This window comes from Globicephala melas, chromosome 20, assembly GCF_963455315.2.
Source record: "Globicephala melas chromosome 20, mGloMel1.2, whole genome shotgun sequence".
Taxonomy (NCBI): domain Eukaryota; kingdom Metazoa; phylum Chordata; class Mammalia; order Artiodactyla; family Delphinidae; genus Globicephala; species Globicephala melas.
The window spans coordinates 52,716,813-52,735,848 of NC_083333.1; the positions used below are offsets into that span (position 1 = coordinate 52,716,813).

The 19,036-nt window shown below is 41.4% G+C and overlaps 1 protein-coding gene across 1 annotated transcript in view; it reads right to left on the reverse strand.

The window, feature by feature from the left end:
- Nucleotides 1–1,318: 1,318 nt before the first annotated feature.
- Nucleotides 1,319–19,036, reverse strand: part of ANKFN1 (ankyrin repeat and fibronectin type III domain containing 1) — a 263,593-nt gene continuing 245,875 nt past the window's right edge. Inside the window, exons 18-19 of the mRNA XM_030881631.2 lie at nucleotides 16,982–17,195; nucleotides 1,319–2,115 (exon numbers count right to left, since the gene is read on the reverse strand). Coding sequence (XP_030737491.2) covers nucleotides 1,319–2,115; nucleotides 16,982–17,195 — 1,011 coding nt within the window. The remainder of the gene's footprint in view (nucleotides 2,116–16,981; nucleotides 17,196–19,036) is intronic.

Below are 19,036 nucleotides of genomic sequence, written 5' to 3' on the forward strand. Positions count from 1 at the left end.
GCTCGTGGCTGTTCTGAATATGCAGTGTGATTGCTCTTTGATTTGGTTTCTCCTTTGTGAGAAAGCCAGGTGGGAGGCAGTGAGACCAAAGCAAGATTTTCAGGTGTCTTTGAGCATAGCCTTGGAACCACAGGCAAGGCCTTCTAAGGAAAGATTTTCCCTGAGCTCAGTGGGCCAACTGATCTAGGGGCAAAACTGACTTTGGAAGGGTGGATTGAAAAGGGGAAGGCAGCAACCGAAGCTCTGGACGGTCTGTCCCATGACCTGTTACGTGGGGGAGAGTAGATGTGCCTGTGTCACCGAGAAAACTCCATCCCTGCCTGGCCACATCTGAAGGGCACTTTCTTGCTCAATTACAAATCTATCACCTAAGAATCTGCAGCAGATCCATTATCATTCACAGAGACACAGCCCCCACCATGGCTTTACTTATTTTAGGATTGGAAAGGAAACACAGTTTTGCACATGTCTCCCTCCCTCCCCTTATCTTGTGTGTAATCCAGGCTTTCACTTAACTCAGCCATCTCCTTGCACCCTGGAATAATACACGACCCATTTTCATGCTTGAATGGGAGCTGAGTGTACAGGAAGGGCTGCTTCCCGCCCTATTCTATCTTTGCAAGACAGAGCTAGAAGAGAAGCCTCCTCTACGTTTGTTTCTGGAGGTTTCCACACAGCACTAAGTGAAGAAAAGGCCTGTCCAAGGCCTACTTAACTAGATCAGTGCTGACCGATAAATTGGATTTGGTGAGCTGCTGAGAACGCTGCACTTTGGAACGACTTGGTTTAGCTGACGGGGAACCCAGGACAAGTCCACTGACCCTATTCCCTAGAGAGACAAACTGGGCTTCTTTCCCCAAACTCTTCTAAAGGTTTGGGATGGAGGGAAAAACAATGCTAATCTTATTTTCATCTATAGAATTCCTCCCTGTCAATCACAAATGCATGAAAGAGCCTAAGCTCAGGAGTCAGATTACATAACCAGTTGCAGAATTGAGGGTGGCTCTTTGGGTTGTCCTACCTCCGCCACAGGTGCCACCAATAGGATGGCATGTTTGAACCGTTGTGTCCAGGACTCCATGTTGACACAAAAGCTTTTCTATGCCCTTTATAGGCTGAACTGGGAATGACACTGGCAACTGTCGCCTCCACTCCAACTCTAAAAAAGAGGACCTTGAACCTGTAACCTTTGGGTTTTTAACATTCAAACCATTTAAAAATGGGTGGGGACATGGTGGGGTGGGGGCAGGCTGGGGGTAGGGTGATGGAAAATGCAGGGACGCACAGTGGAACTGTGGACAGCCAGTCGTGGGCCTCCCTAAAGCATGCTGCTGAGTATTTCCGACACAGGGGAGGGGGTCGGGCCCTCTGGGTTCATCTCCGGGCCCGTGAGGCTGGGCAGACCCGAGGGGCCTCCGGCGGGCGGGCTCAAGGATTCCCAAGGCTTGGCGTCCATCAGGGCCGCGGGGTAGGGCTCCACGTAGATGCGGCGCACCGCAGGCCTGGGATCCTGGAGGCTGCCCTTCCGCTCCTCTGGGAGGCTGGCGGCGTGGGCCAGAGCCAGGCCCCGCGGCCCTTCTTGGGCAGGTGCCAGCCGCTCAGCTTCCCCGGGCTCCTGGCCCAGGCCGCAGGCCCGGGACAGCTGCTGCGTGTACACGCCCTCGGACAGCGACAGCGACTGCGTCTCGCTGTGCATGCGCAGCCAACGGTAGTGGCGGCTGAAGCCGCCATAGTGCGGGGACTTGGCCAGCTTCCGCTTTCCCAGGAAGCCCAGCGGCGGCCGCGTGCCCGGTGCTACTTTGGCGTGGTTCTTGGGCGCGGGGCCTGTGAGGGTCAGGCTGTGCAGGAGCTCGGTGCACGAGTGGTCGGCCTCGGGCCGCGCGCCGCGGCCCTGGGCATCCTGGCGTGGCCCCGACGGAGGCTTCGTGTCGTGCACCTGCAGGACGTCGGGGGCGCTTCCGCTCAGGCCACTTCGGGCCTGCTGGGCGATGTCGTGCGATGACAGGTAGACCAGGTCCAGCTCTCGGGGACTCAGGGCGTCACTGGAGTCGTAGTCGCTGTCAGTGGGGAAGAAGACTTCGGAGCAGCCTTCTTCGTCAGAGCAGGGCTGTGAATCTGCAAAGCCAGAGACTGCTGTTAGAGATAAGAGAAACTCCTAGCCAGGGCTCAAGGAGGGTCCTGTGGTTGAGGCCCTCCCCCATCCCTCTTCCGTGCCTAGAAGGGCTTGCGCTTCGTTTAGTGGTCTGCTCTCATTTCTTGACATTTTAATAATTTTTGAACACGGGGCCACACTTTTTCATTCGGCGTAGGGCCCTGTAAGTTCTTAGCTAAAAGGGAAAGGAAGGAGAGGAACTCGGACAGGACCAACCACCCTTTGCAGCAGCAGAGGGGAATGTGCCCTCCTTCCCCACATCTAATTTTACTGTTCACTGGGCTTGTGGAGAGAGGATGAAACAGGAACAAAGCTGGATGTCATTCATTTATTTGTTCCCTAGTTTTATTTCAGAGATGATTTTTACATTTGATAAAGTAGCAGGAACTTAAAAGGGGGAAGGAAGGAGAGGAGGCGTTATGGTGGTGGAAGTCAGGGAAACCTGGTTTCAAATCCTAGTTGTCCTCCAGATTGCTCTGTGATCTTGGGAAAGTTACTTAACTTCTCTGAGCTTCAGTTTTTTTATCTGCAAAATGGGGATGACAGTAGAACTTCTTACTTAGGGTGACTGTAAAAAAGAAATAAATGGTTTATATGTATAAATACTTACCACGTTGTCAGGTGTTTAAAACGAAAAAAAATTAAGGCCAAAGAAAAAAACAAAACATAAGTAAAATCAGAGGTGAAAATCAGCCTCAAAGGGCATACGACACCAATCATACTGAGCCACAAGTTAGTTTTGTAGATATTTGTCATTTAATGCACTAGTTGTTTATATCTTTTTCCCAATCAGGTTGTACATTTCTGTAGGGCAAAGACTGCCTTACAATCCTTTGAATTTCCCACAGAACTCAGTCCATAATAGGTACTTGGTAAATATATGCTCATTTTGAAAACATGAAAGTCCTCTTAAAAAGAACAAGAAATCTCTAAATTTGAGGCAATTCCATTCAAAAATCTCCACAGAATTTTCTTTTTTAGTATTTATTTGGTTGCACAGGGTCTTAGTTGTGGCAGGTGGGCTCCTTAGTTGTGGCTTGCAAACTCTTAGTTGCGGCATACATGTGGGATCTAGTTACCTGACTAGGAATCGAACCCGGGCCTCCTGCATTGGGAACACGGAGTGTTATCTACTGTGCCACCAGGGAAGTCCCCACCATAGGGTTTTTAAATGGAATTTAGAAAATTGATTTTAAAATTTATCTGGAAAAGAAAATTTGTGAGAATAGCTAACTTTTTTTGAGGTACAGTAGGGAGGAGCCTGATTTATGAGGTATCAAAATATATTATAGAGCTTTGGTAATTAAAACTTTGTAGTATTGGTGTACAGATGGACAGATGGATCTGTAGAACAGAAATATAAAGTCCAGGAACAGTCTTAATTCAGTGTGATAATTGAACATGTGGTAAAGATAGCATTTCAAAGTAGGGGAGTGAATAGATTATTCAGTATATAGTGTTGGGACAATTGGTTATCCCTTTAGTAAATTATTAGAGAAAGTCCTGCCTCATCTCAAATATAAAAATAAATTCCATGTAGTTTAAATATAACAAGCAAACTGTACAAGTATTAGAAGACAGTATGTTTGTAATTTTGGGTAGGAAGGTCTTTCTAAGCAAGGCAAAACCCCAGAAGTCAGAAAAGAAGTGACTGATAAATTTGACTACATTAAAGTTTAATACTTTGTAAAAACAAATGATCACATAAACAAAGTAAAAAGGTAAGTGGTCGATTGGAAGAAAATAGTAATAACATGTATAACAAAAGATTAATATACAGGATGTATATAGATCTCCTGTAAATCAGTAAGAAGACAATCTGAACAGGTAGAAGATAACCGACAATTCAAAGAATAATTAATACAAATGGCCAATAAGCATAATAAAGATATTCAACCTAGGTAGACTATAATTACTAATTAGGTAGTAATTTGGGAAATGCAAGTTGAAGCAAAAACAAGGCATTTTTTTTTTTTTTTAAACATCTTTATTGGGGTATAATTGCTTTACAATGGTGTGTTAGTTTCTGCTTTATAACAAAGTGAATCAGTCATACATAAACCTATGTTCCCATATGTCTTCCCTGTTGCGTCTCCCTCCCTCCCACCCTCCCCATCCCACCCCTCCAGGCTGTCACAAAGCACCGAGCCAATATCCCTGTGCCATGCGGCTGCTTCCCACTAGCTATCTACCTTACTGCGTTTGTTAGTGTGTATATGCCCATGACTCTCTCTCGCCCTGTCACAGCTCACCCTTCCCCCTCCCCATAACCTCAAGTCCGTTCTCTAAGAGGTCTGCGTCTTTATTCCTGCTTTACCCCTAGGTTCTTCATGACATTTTTTTCTTAAATTCCATATATATGTGTTAGCATACGGTATTTGTCTTTTTCTTTCTGACTTACTTCACTCTGTATGACAGACTCTAGGTCTATCCACCTCATTACAAATAGCTCAATTTCGTTTCTTTTTATGGCTGAGTAATATTCCATTGTATATATGTGCCACATCTTCTTTATCCATTCATCCGATGACGGGCACTTAGGTTGTTTCCATCTCCGGGCTATTGTAAATAGAGCTGAAATGAACATTTTGGTACATGACTCTTTTTGAATTTTGGTTTTCTCAGGGTATATGCCCAGTAGTGGGATTGCTGGGTCATATGGTAGTTCTATTTGTAGTTTTTTAAGGAACCTCCATACTGTTCTCCATAGTGGCTGAACCAATTCACATTCCCACCAGCAGTGCAAGAGTGTTCCCTTTTCTCCACACCCTCTCCAGCATTTATTGTTTCTAGATTTTTTGATGATGGCCATTCTGACTGGTGTGAGATGATATCTCATTGTAGTTTTGATTTGCATTTCTCTAATGATTAATGATGTTGAGCATTCTTTCATGTGTTTGTTGGCAGTCTGTATATCTTCTTTGGAGAAATGTCTATTTAGGTCTTCTGCCCATTTTTGGATTGGGTTGTTTGTTTTCTTGTTATTGAGCTGCATGAGCTGCTCATAAATTTTGGAGATTAATCGTTTGTCAGTTGCTTCATTTGCAAATATTTTCTCCCATTCTGAGGGTTGTCTTTTGGTCTTAAAAACAAGGCATTTTTTTGCCCATCAGATCTGCTGAAGATAAAAATGATAATCTCTTGTATTGGTGATGTGTGGGAAATCAGGAACCCTCATATAATGGTGGTGGGAATAGAAACTGGTCTGGCTCTTTGGATAGCAGCTTGGTAGAATATATTAAAAATGTGCATATCATTTGTCCCAGCAAGTCCTTTTTCAGATATCTATGTTTGAGAAATTGTCCCTATGTGTACATGGAGGCATTTACAAATTGTTCACTGTAACATGATTTATAAAACTAGAAATAATCTTGTGGCTGAGACTACTGTGAAAGGAAGACTTAGAGACACAGAAGCATTAAGAAAAGAAAAATAGTTTAAGAAAAGAAAAATACTTTACTTGGCAAAGTTCTGCAAGGGAGTCCAAATTCAGTGCTGGCTTGCTGATGAAAAAATACAACAGGTATTTAAAGTAAAAACCCACAGGGTTACAAGGTTATAGTTAGTCGTGCATGGTGGAAAATCAGTATGATTATCATAAGAATACTGTAAACTTAAGGGAAAAAAATTTTGTTAGGGAGTTAGTAATTTACACAAATGGGATTAAGGTTTCTTCTATTTTAGGGACTAGAACCAGATGTAATATATATATTTTTTGCTTGTTTGTTTATATCAGGGTCAGGGTATGAAGTGTTTCTTTTCCTCTTTTCTTTTTCCTGACTGTAGAAGATGACGTTTCTTACTCATTGGCAGGGAAAGATTTCAGTTTTGTTCTCTTGCTGCTGGCTTCTACCCAACATCCATTATCCTTTTTTAGTTACAAAATCTTAAATTTTGTATGAGACAGCAGTGCATTCATGTAAAAGACCACGTTTTTTTCAGCTTCCTTTGCAGCTAGGCATGGTCACATAACTAAATGCTGGCCAGTGAGATAGAACTGAAAGTATGGTATGAAACTTTTGGAAGGCTGCATTAGGGGAGCTGGCTTAGCTGGGAGATAGGCCATTTTGTTTTTCCTCTTTCCTTCCAATTGCCTGTAACAAGATGTGTTGGCTGGGCTCACAAGGCAACCTCGGAAAAGGAAGCCATGTGCTAGGATGGTGGAGCTGAAAAAGGGGGCATGGTATCTGAAGACGATGGAGTCCACATACTGTTGCTGAATTGTCTACCTCTGGGCTTCTTTCACATAAGAGCGAAATAAAATATCTTGTGTTAATGACACCCTTATTTAGGTTTTCTGTAACAAGGGTCCAGACTTAATCCTAACTGATAACAAGCCTAAGTGTTTATTATTAGGAGAATGGTTTAAAAATTTGGGCACATCCATACTATGGAATGTTATCCAGCAGCTACAAAGAATGAGATCAACCCTTATGTGGTTCTTTAAATAATGGCTATCAAAAAGGACTCCCTTTTTATTTTGGGGGTTTCTACTCATCTGTTCAAGGGTCTCCTCAAACAAAGCCTTCTTTAGGAAGCAGCCCCCAACTGTCCCAGAAAGGATTGCCCACTTGTCTGCACTGCTGAAGTAGTTTTTCCTTCAATTATCCTTTGGCACTTACTTAGCCTGTATAGACTTGTATTATTAGTTATCTTTTTAAATGCAAATATAACATCCTGGTTTCCTGGTTGGACCAGAGCCCTCTTAGGGCAAAGATATTTAATTCATCCATTTATTCAACAATGAAGATTTTGTTTTGCTTCAGCTGCTGCTCTAACAGAAACACTGTGTTTGGTGGCTGACTGAATATAAAATTAATAACAAAGGATCTGCTTCAGGGATTTTACTGTTTTAATGGAGGCAGGGGCATATATGCATCTATGAGACTGTGGAAGAACATACCTTTTATAAAAGAAGTTTAGCAAATAAGATGCAGGTTTATAGGAAGGAGATCACATTTTATTGGGACAGGATTGATAAAGTACTCCATCATCTCTATTTTTTCTCTCCATTCATTCATCTCTATTTCTATCTATTTAATTTATTTCTTCACTTTCAAAAAGTGTTTTGAGGCAGCTTTTAATAATAAATATGCAAATGTTGATGAGAGGCTTAGAAACCAGAGAGGAAAATGAAACAATACAGGTAGTTCTGTTTGACTATAATATGGGAACAGGAATGGAATTTTGGGAAAATGAGGCTACAAAAGTAAGATGCCAGCAGTTTCACTCTTGGGAATTATCCTAGAAAAATAAAGTTTATTTTCATGCAGGAACTTGTATATGAATGTTCATAGCAGTTTTATTGGTATTAGCTTCAAACTGGAAACTACCCAAATATCCTTCAGTGGGTGCATGATACATCCATACAGTGGAATAATACTCATCAGTACAAATAAAGAATTCCATTTATGTGACATTCATGAAATAATTATAGAGATGAAGTACAGATTTGTACTAGCCAGGGGCAAGGATGTGGGGAGGGGTGGTGGGTAAGGCTATAAAGGGGTAACAGAGGAAGTTTGGTGGTGACGGTACAATTGAGTATCTTGACTATGGTGGTGATTACCCAAGGCCGCATATGTGACAAATTACACAGAGCCTGACAAATTACATACAAGCGAGCCTGCATGCTTATGTGCATGTGCACACACACACATACATACACACATGCAGAAGTGTATGTATAACTGGTGAAATCTGGAGAAACTGTGCATTATATCAGGTTCTTGGTTTTGATATTGTATTGATATAAGAACTGTGTAAGATGTGAACACTGGGGAGAGGCTGGGGGAAGAGAACATGGGAATTCCTGTACATTTCTTTGCAACCTGCTGTTCTTATAATTATTTTAAATAAATGGTTAAAAGAGGTTATTTAAGTTTTTTAAAAGGTAGGGTGGAGCCAGAGGAGAGCAGTGAATACCTAGATAAGGAGTTTGTACCTAATTTTGTCACCAGTGGGTAATTATCAGAGAATTTTGAAGACATAATTGACAAGATGAGAGCTGTGATTTAGGATAATTATGTAGCAGGTAGGATGTAAGAAGAACTGGATCAGGAGGAAACAGCAGGGAGGCCAGCTGGGAGGCTGTTGTCCAAGCTATGTTTCCTTTAAATATTTACATTTTTAGGTTGTGGGGCTGAGCAAGAGTGGTGGTTACGTGGAAGAAAAGAGAAGTCCAGGAAGGTCATTCATTCAAAGATGTTTACTGAGCACCTATTTTGTGATAGACAGACATGGTCTCTGCTTTCAGGCAGCTCACAGAGGGAGGATTAGACAATAAGAATATACATAAGATTATGTATTACATAAGGATTAGACATACATAAGGATTAGACAATAAGAATATACATAAGATTAACTTCAAAGAGTGTAAAGTTCTATGAATAAAATGAAACTGGACTTCAGCTAGAGAGTGACTTGGGAGGGAGGTTCTTTTAATAAGGTAGCCAGGAGTCTCTGGAGTCTAGATGAGACCTCAGTGATCAGAAGGAACCAGCTATGTGAACATTTTAGAGAGCAGTCTTCCAGACAACTTGGAGAAAGAAGTGCAAAGGCCCTGAAATGACTAATAGGTTTCAGGCCTTGGTGCCTGGGAGATAGGAGTAGCATTAAACCAGAGGAGTTTAATTGCAGCAGGGTTGGGCAGTGGAAGAGATGGTAAATTTAATTTGGGACAGGTTGAACTTAAGCAACTGGCCAGAGCATCCTGGAGGGATGGAATGGGAATGTGGTAGGGTAGCAAAGTTGAGGGAAGATGTTTGTGGGTAGAGAAGAAGGAACTGTTGGAAAGGGAACTGTTGAAGATATGAGTAGTACGTTGATGGAAATAACAAGGCGGGGTGATCACTAGGGAGCACAAGTGCTGTCATTGGTCCTTAGTGAAAAAGATGTAAGGACTCCTGGTTAGGGAAGAAGACAGACATAGCTTTTCAAGTTAAAAGGAGAGAACTGGATAAAGGCTTGGGCTGAATGACTTTGAAATTCTTAAAACAAATTTTAGACAGTACTTTTCCCTATCTTTAGTGGGAAAAATTGGGAACTGCAAGTAATCGGGTGTCAGAACTGTTGGCTGTTTTTGATGATGGCAGTGGTAGGTGCCACAGGGGTCATAAAAAAGAGAGGTTAACTGAAGATTTGAAACTGGGCTGGAAATAAGATCCATGCAATTAGTTGAAAATTGACTTTAGTTGAACTTTCTTCTCTATCTGATCACTGTTGTCTATTCAGCTATCCATATGTACTATTCATTTGCATCCACAATAGTAATAACAATACTCGCTATTTACTTAGTACGTACTGTGGGCCAGCCATCATGCTAAGTGCTCTAGGTGCTTTATCTTACTTAATTTTTACACCAGTTCCCATTCTGCAGATAAGAATACTGAAGTCTAGGCTTATTAAAATTTCCAATTCGTATAAGCTGATAAGTGGCAGAATAGGAACCTACACGCAGATTTGACTCACTCCAAAGACCTGCTCTACTGCCATTTACCTTAGAATTCCCATGGCTTTCTGTGGAAGCTTTCTGAGGGCTGGGACCTGGTTCATCTGATTCACTTTGCACGGCGCCCACACATAGCTGTATTAAGCTCTTAGTAAGAGAAACACGTTAGGTCTTGTATTAGTTTCCTGTGGCTATTGTAACAAATTACCACACACTCATGGCTTAAAACAACAGAAATTTATTCTCTCACAGCTTTGGAAGCCGAGAAAGTCTGAAATTAAGGTGTCAGCAGGGTTGCACTCCCTCTGGAGGCTCTAGGGGAGAATACTTTCTTGCGTCTTACAGCTTCTGGTGGCTGTTGGCATTCCTTGGGCTGCATCACTCCAATCTCGGCTTCTGTCTTCACATGCACTCTCATCTGTGTCTTATAAGGACACTTGTCGTTGGATTTAGGGCTCACCTGGGTAATCCAGGATGATCTTATTTCAGGACCTGAATCACATCTGTGAAGACTCTTTTTCCACATAAGGTCACATTTGCAGGTTCTGAGGGTTAGGACATGAACGTGTCTTTTTAGTGGCCACCATTTAACCCACTAGAAGTCTGATAGTAAAAATGATATGTCTAGAAGCAACTGCTGAGGAGTTTGTGTCACTTTTTTCCTCTCTCCAGCCCATATCAGATCAAATGCTCTATAAGAACGGTTTGCACTTTGACCTCTCAGCATACAAATAGTGAGCATTTGTTGGTTGTAGGGGCATAAGGAGTATATGAAGGTATGCTTTAAAGGGCTGACATTCTAATATTTCAGTGGAGCATCATATTTTAAGACTCAGTCTCTCAGGAAGAGCCTGTGCTGATTTCCCCAGGTGGAGTTAGTTGCTCAGTTCTTTTGGTTCATAAAGCATTTTATTTATATCTCTGTTACTGCATTTATCAAGGTTTATTATAAATTATTCACTTGTATTTTTATCTCCCTCATTAACTGTGAACTCTAGAGGGCATGCACTATGTCTTGTTCATCTCTGCTTAGTAAATGTTGAAGAAGCCAGTCAGTGAAGGAATGGGCTAAGGAAGGAGTCAAGCAAAGGGACATGCAAATCCTCTATTTCCCAGATCATCTGATCTGAGCATGGACATATGAACAGACCATGAGGACTAGAGTGTGAATTAATCATCACTGTATTATTAGCCTCTTGTACTGTATCTGGTACATACAAGGCTCTCAGTAGAGAATGCTGGGTTGAACTGAAACTGAAACGAATATTGAAATCTGAGCACTTACAGAGCAAAGAGATTTGATTGCCTCTTAAAAGCAATACTGAAAGCAGCCTGAAAAGATCTAATTTACTTCATCTGCCATAGAAATGTCTGAAAACAATCACCTAAATCATTTTGCTTTATTTTATTTTTTTCATTTTGCTTTATATTTGGTGGTACTTGACTTGAGTCAGCCCAGTTGTATCAGGAAGAACAATTATCTTAAAACTAGACAAACCTGGGCTGAAGTCCTGTCTTGTTCCTTACTGTGTATATGATCTTGAGCACATCACTTAGCCCCTCTGAACTTAGCCCCTTCATCTGTAGCATGTAGGTAATTATGTTACCTGTCTTCCATTGGTGCAATGAGAATTAAATTTGTTAAAAATACTTTAAGTGCCTTACAAACAGAAGGTGTTAATATTATTGAAATCCTTTCCGCTTTTATTTTTTTATTAAACAAATTTGTTTTTATTCATTTATTTATTTATTTATTGGCTGCATTGGGTCTTCGTTGCTGTGGGCTTTCTCTAGTTGCGGCGAGTGGGGGCTACGCTTTGTTGCTTTGTTGCGGTGGCTTCTCTTGTTGCGGAGCATGGGCTCTAGGCGTGTGGGCTCCAGTAGTTGTGGCACGGGGGCTCTAGAGTGCAGGCTCAGTAGTTGTGGCGCATGGGCTTAGTTGCTCCGCGGCATGCGGGATCTTCCCGGACCAGGGCTCGAACCTGTGTCCTCTGCATTGGCAGGTGGATTCTTAACCACTGCACCACCAGGGCGGTACTCTTTCCACTTTTAAATAGAGAATAACTAGAAAGCATATCAAGAGGTGACTCATTAAAGTACAAACCAGTAATCAGAAAAACTTCAAGATTTTGCTGTGAGAATGGTGTTGGTAATAAAGGAGAACAGTAATCTCTTGAAGGGTGTCTTGTGTTAGTCCAGTACTGTATTTCTCATCCTAGATTTAGCACTGAATTTGTAAATGATGTGAATTCTTTACTGTAGCTCCCAGGAGCAAGGGAGATAGGAGATAAATCAAGAGAAGAGCTAGTTATAACTGTAGTAACCCAGGAAAGAGATGAAAAAGGGCTTGAGTATGGAGTGGTAAATATTATCTTGTAGGTTCAAAGACCTACACTTTGGAAACACTGCTCTAGTGGGAATCTAAATATTTGACTTTCATGGTGGTTGTATTATTTATTATAGGACTTAGTGGAACCGATTGCTTAGAGTGGGATACCCCTCCCAGAACAAGCTGGGAAAATCTCCAGGATGCCAGCCAGGGCACTGAGGAGAGTTTCCAGGGATTTAGGCCACTGCCACTCCCTCCCTTCCTGGAAAAGAATGCAAAGTGCAGCTTCCACCCCCAGATCCAGGCCATATGCGCCATTAAGCATTGTAGGCGCCTTGCCCAGTTGTTATTTTAATAAACCTGGTTGTGCTCCTCAATTTCCCTTAGAGGGCCCACTGGGCAGGCCAGCACTGGTAGAACCTTGCGTTTCCCCTCTGGTTGACCCAAGAGCTGTTTGATGGAAGTTCTGCCCATAGTATTAGGGCTGGCTTAGGAAGCTTGGCTTTCTTGCCATTGTAATGGGTGTTGCAACTCCTGGTCTCTGTGGATCAGGCCAACAACAGCAGAGTAGAATTGATGTGGATTTTGAGGGCTTTATGGGGAGATGACATTGCAGGAGAGAATAATTGATTTAAAGCCATTGCTTTTCTCTTAAAGGCAGGGGGCATGGCAGGATGGAAAGAAAGGAATAATAAGAAGTATTTGCCCTAAAAATCTATCTTCACATTTTTAATATGTCACTGTCCAAATTGCTACTTTTTGTGTGTGTGCTTCATTGAATCTGTTTCTACTGTGTTTGAGTAGAATTTAAGTAATTTAGATATAAAGAATTTTAATAAACCTGTCATCAGGCCTTGGGTAGAACCTCAGGGGCTTGTTCACCTTCTAATTTCCCATCTTCAGATTCCTGTTGATATTTTTTTTCTTTGATCTGTTTAGTTTATGCCATAGTGTTCTTAATCTTAACATCATCTGGGAAAAGCTTACCAGGAAGATTTACATTTGGAAGATCAGGATAATCTTCACATATATCTGAAGGAAACAATGCCCCCCTCCCCCCGGTTGCCTCACCCATGTGTCACTAGGAGAAATAGCGGTGTTGGAAAAAAAAAAAAATTGCTGCTGCCTGTGACTACTATACCCACAGAAAAGGAGTGGGAGAGAAAATACCCATGTGATGGACCAATCATTCCACCCCTGCCTTGCGCTGCCTTTTCTAGGAGCCAACTTTCCTCCTTGGGTCCTTGGGAGATGCTTAATTTTAATTGACTCAGAGGAGTTCTACTTTGTGTTTGAAAACCACACAGAAATGGGAAGTAAGTTAAAGAGTTCCATTGCCCTCCCACCCTGTTTGTCCAACCACATACACACACAAACAAATCCAAGGTACCCAACAGCCTTAGAACAGAATCTTGGGCTGGTACCAGAGTCTAGGCTTGTGATAGGCTTTGTATTTCCAGCAGGCTTCTCAGAAGTTAAGAGACCCCTACTCACACAGAATGGAATTGTGTTGCAGACTTTGCCCTGTGAGCAACCAATGGGGATATACTTCTAAATTGGCTTTTTCCCTCTTCATAAATGGTTTCCAAACAATTAAAAATAGTCATACTAGTGGAGAGGACAGAGTATGCAGGAGCAGACTTCATTGCTCTGAAATGCTTTTGCTCTTGTGAGGGGATGCAGTGCTAAACGTTTCTCCCAGTTATCAACAGTTTCCCTGTCACTGGGTTCCATTTTTCATTTGCTGCCCTCCACGTCTTTGTGTTTCACAGCCCATGGAATCTTGGCTTCAGAGAAATAAATGGACCCAAGAGAGAGTTATATTTTAAGAAACAGAATGATGATCGCTCACATTTTAAGTTAATAATAAAATCCGAGTGTAATTGGCCAGATCTTCCCAGCAGGGAGTGTGTGTAACCCGTCATCTGGCCAACGTGAGAATTTGGCACTTATGTGGCACAGGAGAGGCCACCCTCGTACAGCCAGGGGGGACCCACTTAGGACCCTGTGGCCAAGAGAAGATTAAACACTGGGAAAGTTCTGTGAGTAGAGAGGGCAGACAAGGGCTGTGAAGTGGAAGCAGAGTTGAAGAGTTGTTTGTAGAATTATGTGAATTGGGGAACGACAGAGGGTATATCTATCCTGCCTTTAAAAAATGCCCTTTCGAGCCTATACCTCGCCAGCTACTGCCCTCCCTCCTCCTCCTCTTTCACAGCCAAGATTTTGAAGAGTGTATCCTTGCTGATCCCATTTACTCCCCGATCGACTTCTATTCGGTTTCTATCTCCTTTCCTTCATAAACTGCTGTCATCAAGTTTACTGATGACTTCCTTGTCGAAAACAAAAAAACAAAACAAAAAAAATAGAAGCTTTTCAGTTTTATTTAACCTTTTACCATCATTTGATATGTTTTAATTTCTGTGACACTACTCTCTTGATTTTATCTTCTTCCTCTGGTTGTTACTTCTTAGTTTAAGAAGTCTCGCTGTTCTGTTCCACAGGGATCCTTCCATAGTCTCTTCTCTTACTCTACCTGCTCTGTTTAGGAAATATCAAGCATTTTCATAGCTTCATCATTCATATGTCAACAATTATTAAATCTATATTATTAGTCCAGTTCTCTTTTCTGAGCTTCAGACCCCATACGTCTTGTTTTTTTCTTTCTGAATGTTTCTTTTTGCATGGGATGTCCCCAAGCTAACCTAAATCCAACATGCCCATTCGCTCAAGCTTGTTTCTTCTCCTGTCTAACCTGTTTTTGGTAAATAGTATCATAATGTCCTGAGGCACTGTCTCCTCTGTTAATAAGCTTCCTAATTGATCTCCTGCTTCCAACATTGGTCTCTTCAAGCAACATACAGATTGGATTCTAAAGAAAATTCAGATTATATCAATCCTTGCTTAAAAGTTTTCAGTGGCTTTCCATCACAGGTAGAGTAAAATTCCAACTTCTTACCATGCCCTGCCTGATCTGGCCCTTGCCTTTCTCTGTACCGCCTCTCTTACCACTAGCCCCTTTGTTCACTCTGCTCCAGTACTTTGGGTTTCTTTCCACCCTCACCCACCTCAGAGCCTTTTGCTGTTTTGTTGCTTGGAATATTCCAACTCCAGATCTTTGTATAACTGGATCCTTTTTTTGTGGCTGGTTCAAATGTAACCTTCACAGCTAGGTCTCTGCTGTTCATCCTAGTGGATTCAGCACTCTCCCTACCCACCGTGATTGCTGTTTTGTATTATGCATTGGAATATTCACTATTTGAAATGATCTTGTTTATATTTTCATGTCAGCTCTGTGGGAGCACAGACTTTGCTTTGTTTATCATTATATCCCTGTTACCTTGAAGAGTGCCTGGAACATAGTGGGTAACCAATAAATGTTGTTTTAAATGAAAAAAAAAAAAAAGGCAGTATCCTTAGATCCTGAGTGCAGCCAGACTGCTTGCCGTTCCCTGAACTACAACACAGTTGCACATTCTGCTTCCTCTTCCTATAATGCTTTCCTCTTTCCTCTTTTTCAGCTCAACTCCTACTTATCTTTCAGTACTTGACTTTGTCACCTCTTCCAGGAAGCTCTCTTTGATCTTATGATTTCCTGGTTAACACCTTCATTAGACTCTGTAGCACCCTATGCATGTCCTCAGTATAGCACATATGCAATTAGTATGAAATTGCTTGTTAATGTATCTGTCTCCCCTGTTAGATTAGCTTCTGGCAGGGATGGTATTTTATTTGTATCCCCAGCCCACTGGGAATCTATAAAAATCTACTTAATTATTTTGTTGAATTATTTGTTAAACCATAGAATCCTTTGGTAATGTAAATTAGCTGTCCCCCAAGTTCTTGCACTAGCCAAGATTTGATTTTCAGACATTGATGTTTTAAAAATGTACATAACCTTACTTATAGAAAAGGTTCACGTCCCCACTGAAGTTTTCTGTAATAAGAATAACATTAAATACTATACTTACAATTTATTGTCTACTATGTGCCATGAACCTCTGACATAGATTGTCTTATTCACAAGTAACTTTTCAAGGTATATATGTTATTATTCTCATTTTACATATGCAGAAACTGAGACTTACACGTAGTAATCTGTTCAAGCGCATATAGCTAGCAAAAAAAAGCTGGAATTTGAATCCAGGTCTTTGATTTCTAAGCCCAAGCTCTTTCTGCTACGCCATGCTGCCCCCTATGGGACAAGTTCACATTTCAGAACTGTTTATTAAAAATATCAATTATTATCATTGTAAAGCTTATAAAATTTGAGGTTTTATAAGCTACAGAATCAGGAAGGTTGCTTTGAATACCATTATTTTGATCAACTAGAAAAATGGCATTAGTTTTAACATGTTCTAGGCAAGAGCATTATATTGTCTGTGACTAGTATGCTTTCTCTCTGTTTATAAGCATAAGGGTGTTTTGTAGAAGTTTGTATTAACTCAACTATGTTTTTTCAGTTAGTATTTGCTATGTAAACTCCAGTTGAATTCCCGAGAGTGGAGGCGACTTGCTAGGCCTCTCCTCCAGCTTGTCTGTAAGTTGTCTCCTGATTGTTGTATCTATGATGAGACCAGTCTACTTATTTGGCCTCAGGCTCAGGATTCTAGTGTATCCACGGTTTCCCTCTTTCCCAACTCTCACCCCACGATATTGGTGCCATGTGGGTGGGAAGCTTGCCATGAACTTTACCCAGGCTAGGACCTACTTCCTGCCTCATTCCTGTCAGTCCCTCCCTATTTACTGGAGGCTGGGCCTGTTATCTTTATTACCTGCTTTTGGTTAAATGCCTTTTGTATCTTGGAAGCTTGGACGAGAACTGGACTGAATCTTCCCCACCCCTAAATGGAGGTGATCTCAGGTCATTGCCCTAGCTTCCTACCCCTCCCCGTTCTGATTTTGTTTCCTCTGTGCTTCTAGACTCTTACCACTGAGCAGTGTTTCCTCCTGCTTGCTGGACCTCATGACTTAGCACAAAAGAACCTCATCAATGGAGATAGGACCAAGAATCTGGTGACTGAAATATAGAACTTTAGATCTTATTGCTTACCGCTCACTGCCTTTCTTCTGTGCATCTCTGGGGATGGGGATGGTGATGGAAGACAGTCTATATGTGATGATGTAGAATTGATCTTCTTTAGGTTCTGCTCATCTGAGGGGTCTATCAGCTTAGTGATGGATAAGCCGGAAACTGGTTGTTTGTATCTTGCATAATGTAGAGCATCCATGATCCACCTCATTTCACGCCAAACTTCATCAATTTGCTTTGGGATAAAATGGTAAAAGACATTAATCATCAAACAGGTTTAAAAAGGTTTAAGTTTCCCTGAGAGTCCAAGATGATACATCTTCCACAGTATTGGTTTTGAGCAAGGGTAAAATATTTTCAACATAGGTTTGCTAAACCAGAAAACACCTCTTCTTTATAATCTCTTGTGTCTTGCATGTTTTTACCTGAGAGGCTATTTCATTTAGTGCAAATAGTGGAAGACCTGGATTCCAGCTGGGACCCACAACTTACTGGTTCTGTAACAACCTTTGGCAAATTACTTGACCTTTTCCAGCCTCAGATGCCTTATTTGTGAAATGTGGACAAGACATTTCCCCTTTTATACCTCGCAGGACTGCTGTGATGACTGGGTGAAATGATATATTTGAAGGTCCTTTGTAAAACTGCAGGGTACATTTCTCATACATATGAAGTGTTACTAATTCTCAGCATGTAATGAAATATTCCTCATTAGGATATTATGGGGAAGGCATATGATGAAGGCTGAATTTCAGAACAGGTGAAGAAAGGAATGTAGTTTTAGTTCTATGTGAACTAGAAGAACAAAGCATCACTGGAATAAGCAGAGATTCTTGGACCTATTTTAATAGAAATAACTTTCATATATTAAACTTACTTTCTTACATATAAGTGCTTCTAAAGTACAAAACAGCTTAAACAGCGTATTCTTCCTAAGTAATTTAAACATCCTTGTAATTTTACAGTAGCCCATTTGATTTCTGGGTTACCAAAGTGATTTTAACATTTTCATTATAAAGTATAATAGTTGTTACTCAGTTGTAAAAGTCATTCATATTTTTGTGTCTATCTCTGTAGATGACAGATATTCTCCCAAATCTTAATAGACACTGTCCATAAACTTTCTGGTTATTCTGACTCTCTCCAAGAAGGTTGTTAATGACATTTTTTCATGGGACCCTGGAGCTTGTGATAGGCTTTGCATCTAATTTCACTGGGTGCTTTGAGCAAGCCGTTAACTTCTGACCCACTTACTCAACTGTAAAAAGAAGAGGTCGTACCGAATGTCTAAGTTCCCTTCCAGCTCTGACACTTTATGATTTATCTTTGAAGAACCTTTGGAAAGTTGGTGTCACTCAGTTTCCAGGTAGAAGGTGTTCATTGTATGAATACTACAAGGTTAAGGTCTCTCTGATTGTAGAAGGGAGTATCCAGTGTTCTCTTTTATTTTCAAAATTCCTTTTTTAGGGCCTTAATGTGTACTTAAAGAATACTCTCTAAAGAATCCACAAGCCTGGTGCTCCCAACAAACACAGAGTCTGAAATTGAGAGAGTCTGTGGTGTTCAGAGTGACAGGCAAGCTTGAGTGAACTAGTGAATGGCACTGCAGCGTTGGTAGCCATTTTCCCTTGCTTTCTAGTAATGTTCTGTAACGAGAGCATTCAGGCTTTGTTAAGGCAGTGAGTTGGGCTGAAGGTTCAGCAGTGGCAGGCCCATGAGGAGGCTCTGAACAATGTAAAGAGAGAAATCTGAAGTTCAGGGGGTAAGGCTAAAATGGAAGTCCAAGTCCAGACTTGGACAGATTTTCTAAATGGGATTGTTGCTTTCTTAGCTAGCTTTTATTGATCCTACCTCATGCAGCATACTCTCATCTCAAAGTTTAAGGCACTGCATGACTATGGACAACTTTTGGACGTCCTGCCAAGGGCAGGTACTGTGCTTTTGTACCTTTAACTTTTGGCTGTGTAAAGACTAGGTACTCAATAAATGATTATTCAGCGAATGAAGGTATGAATGAATGGGTATCTAATTCTTTAGATCTCTGCCCTCGAACAGAGTTATTATGAGGATTAAGTA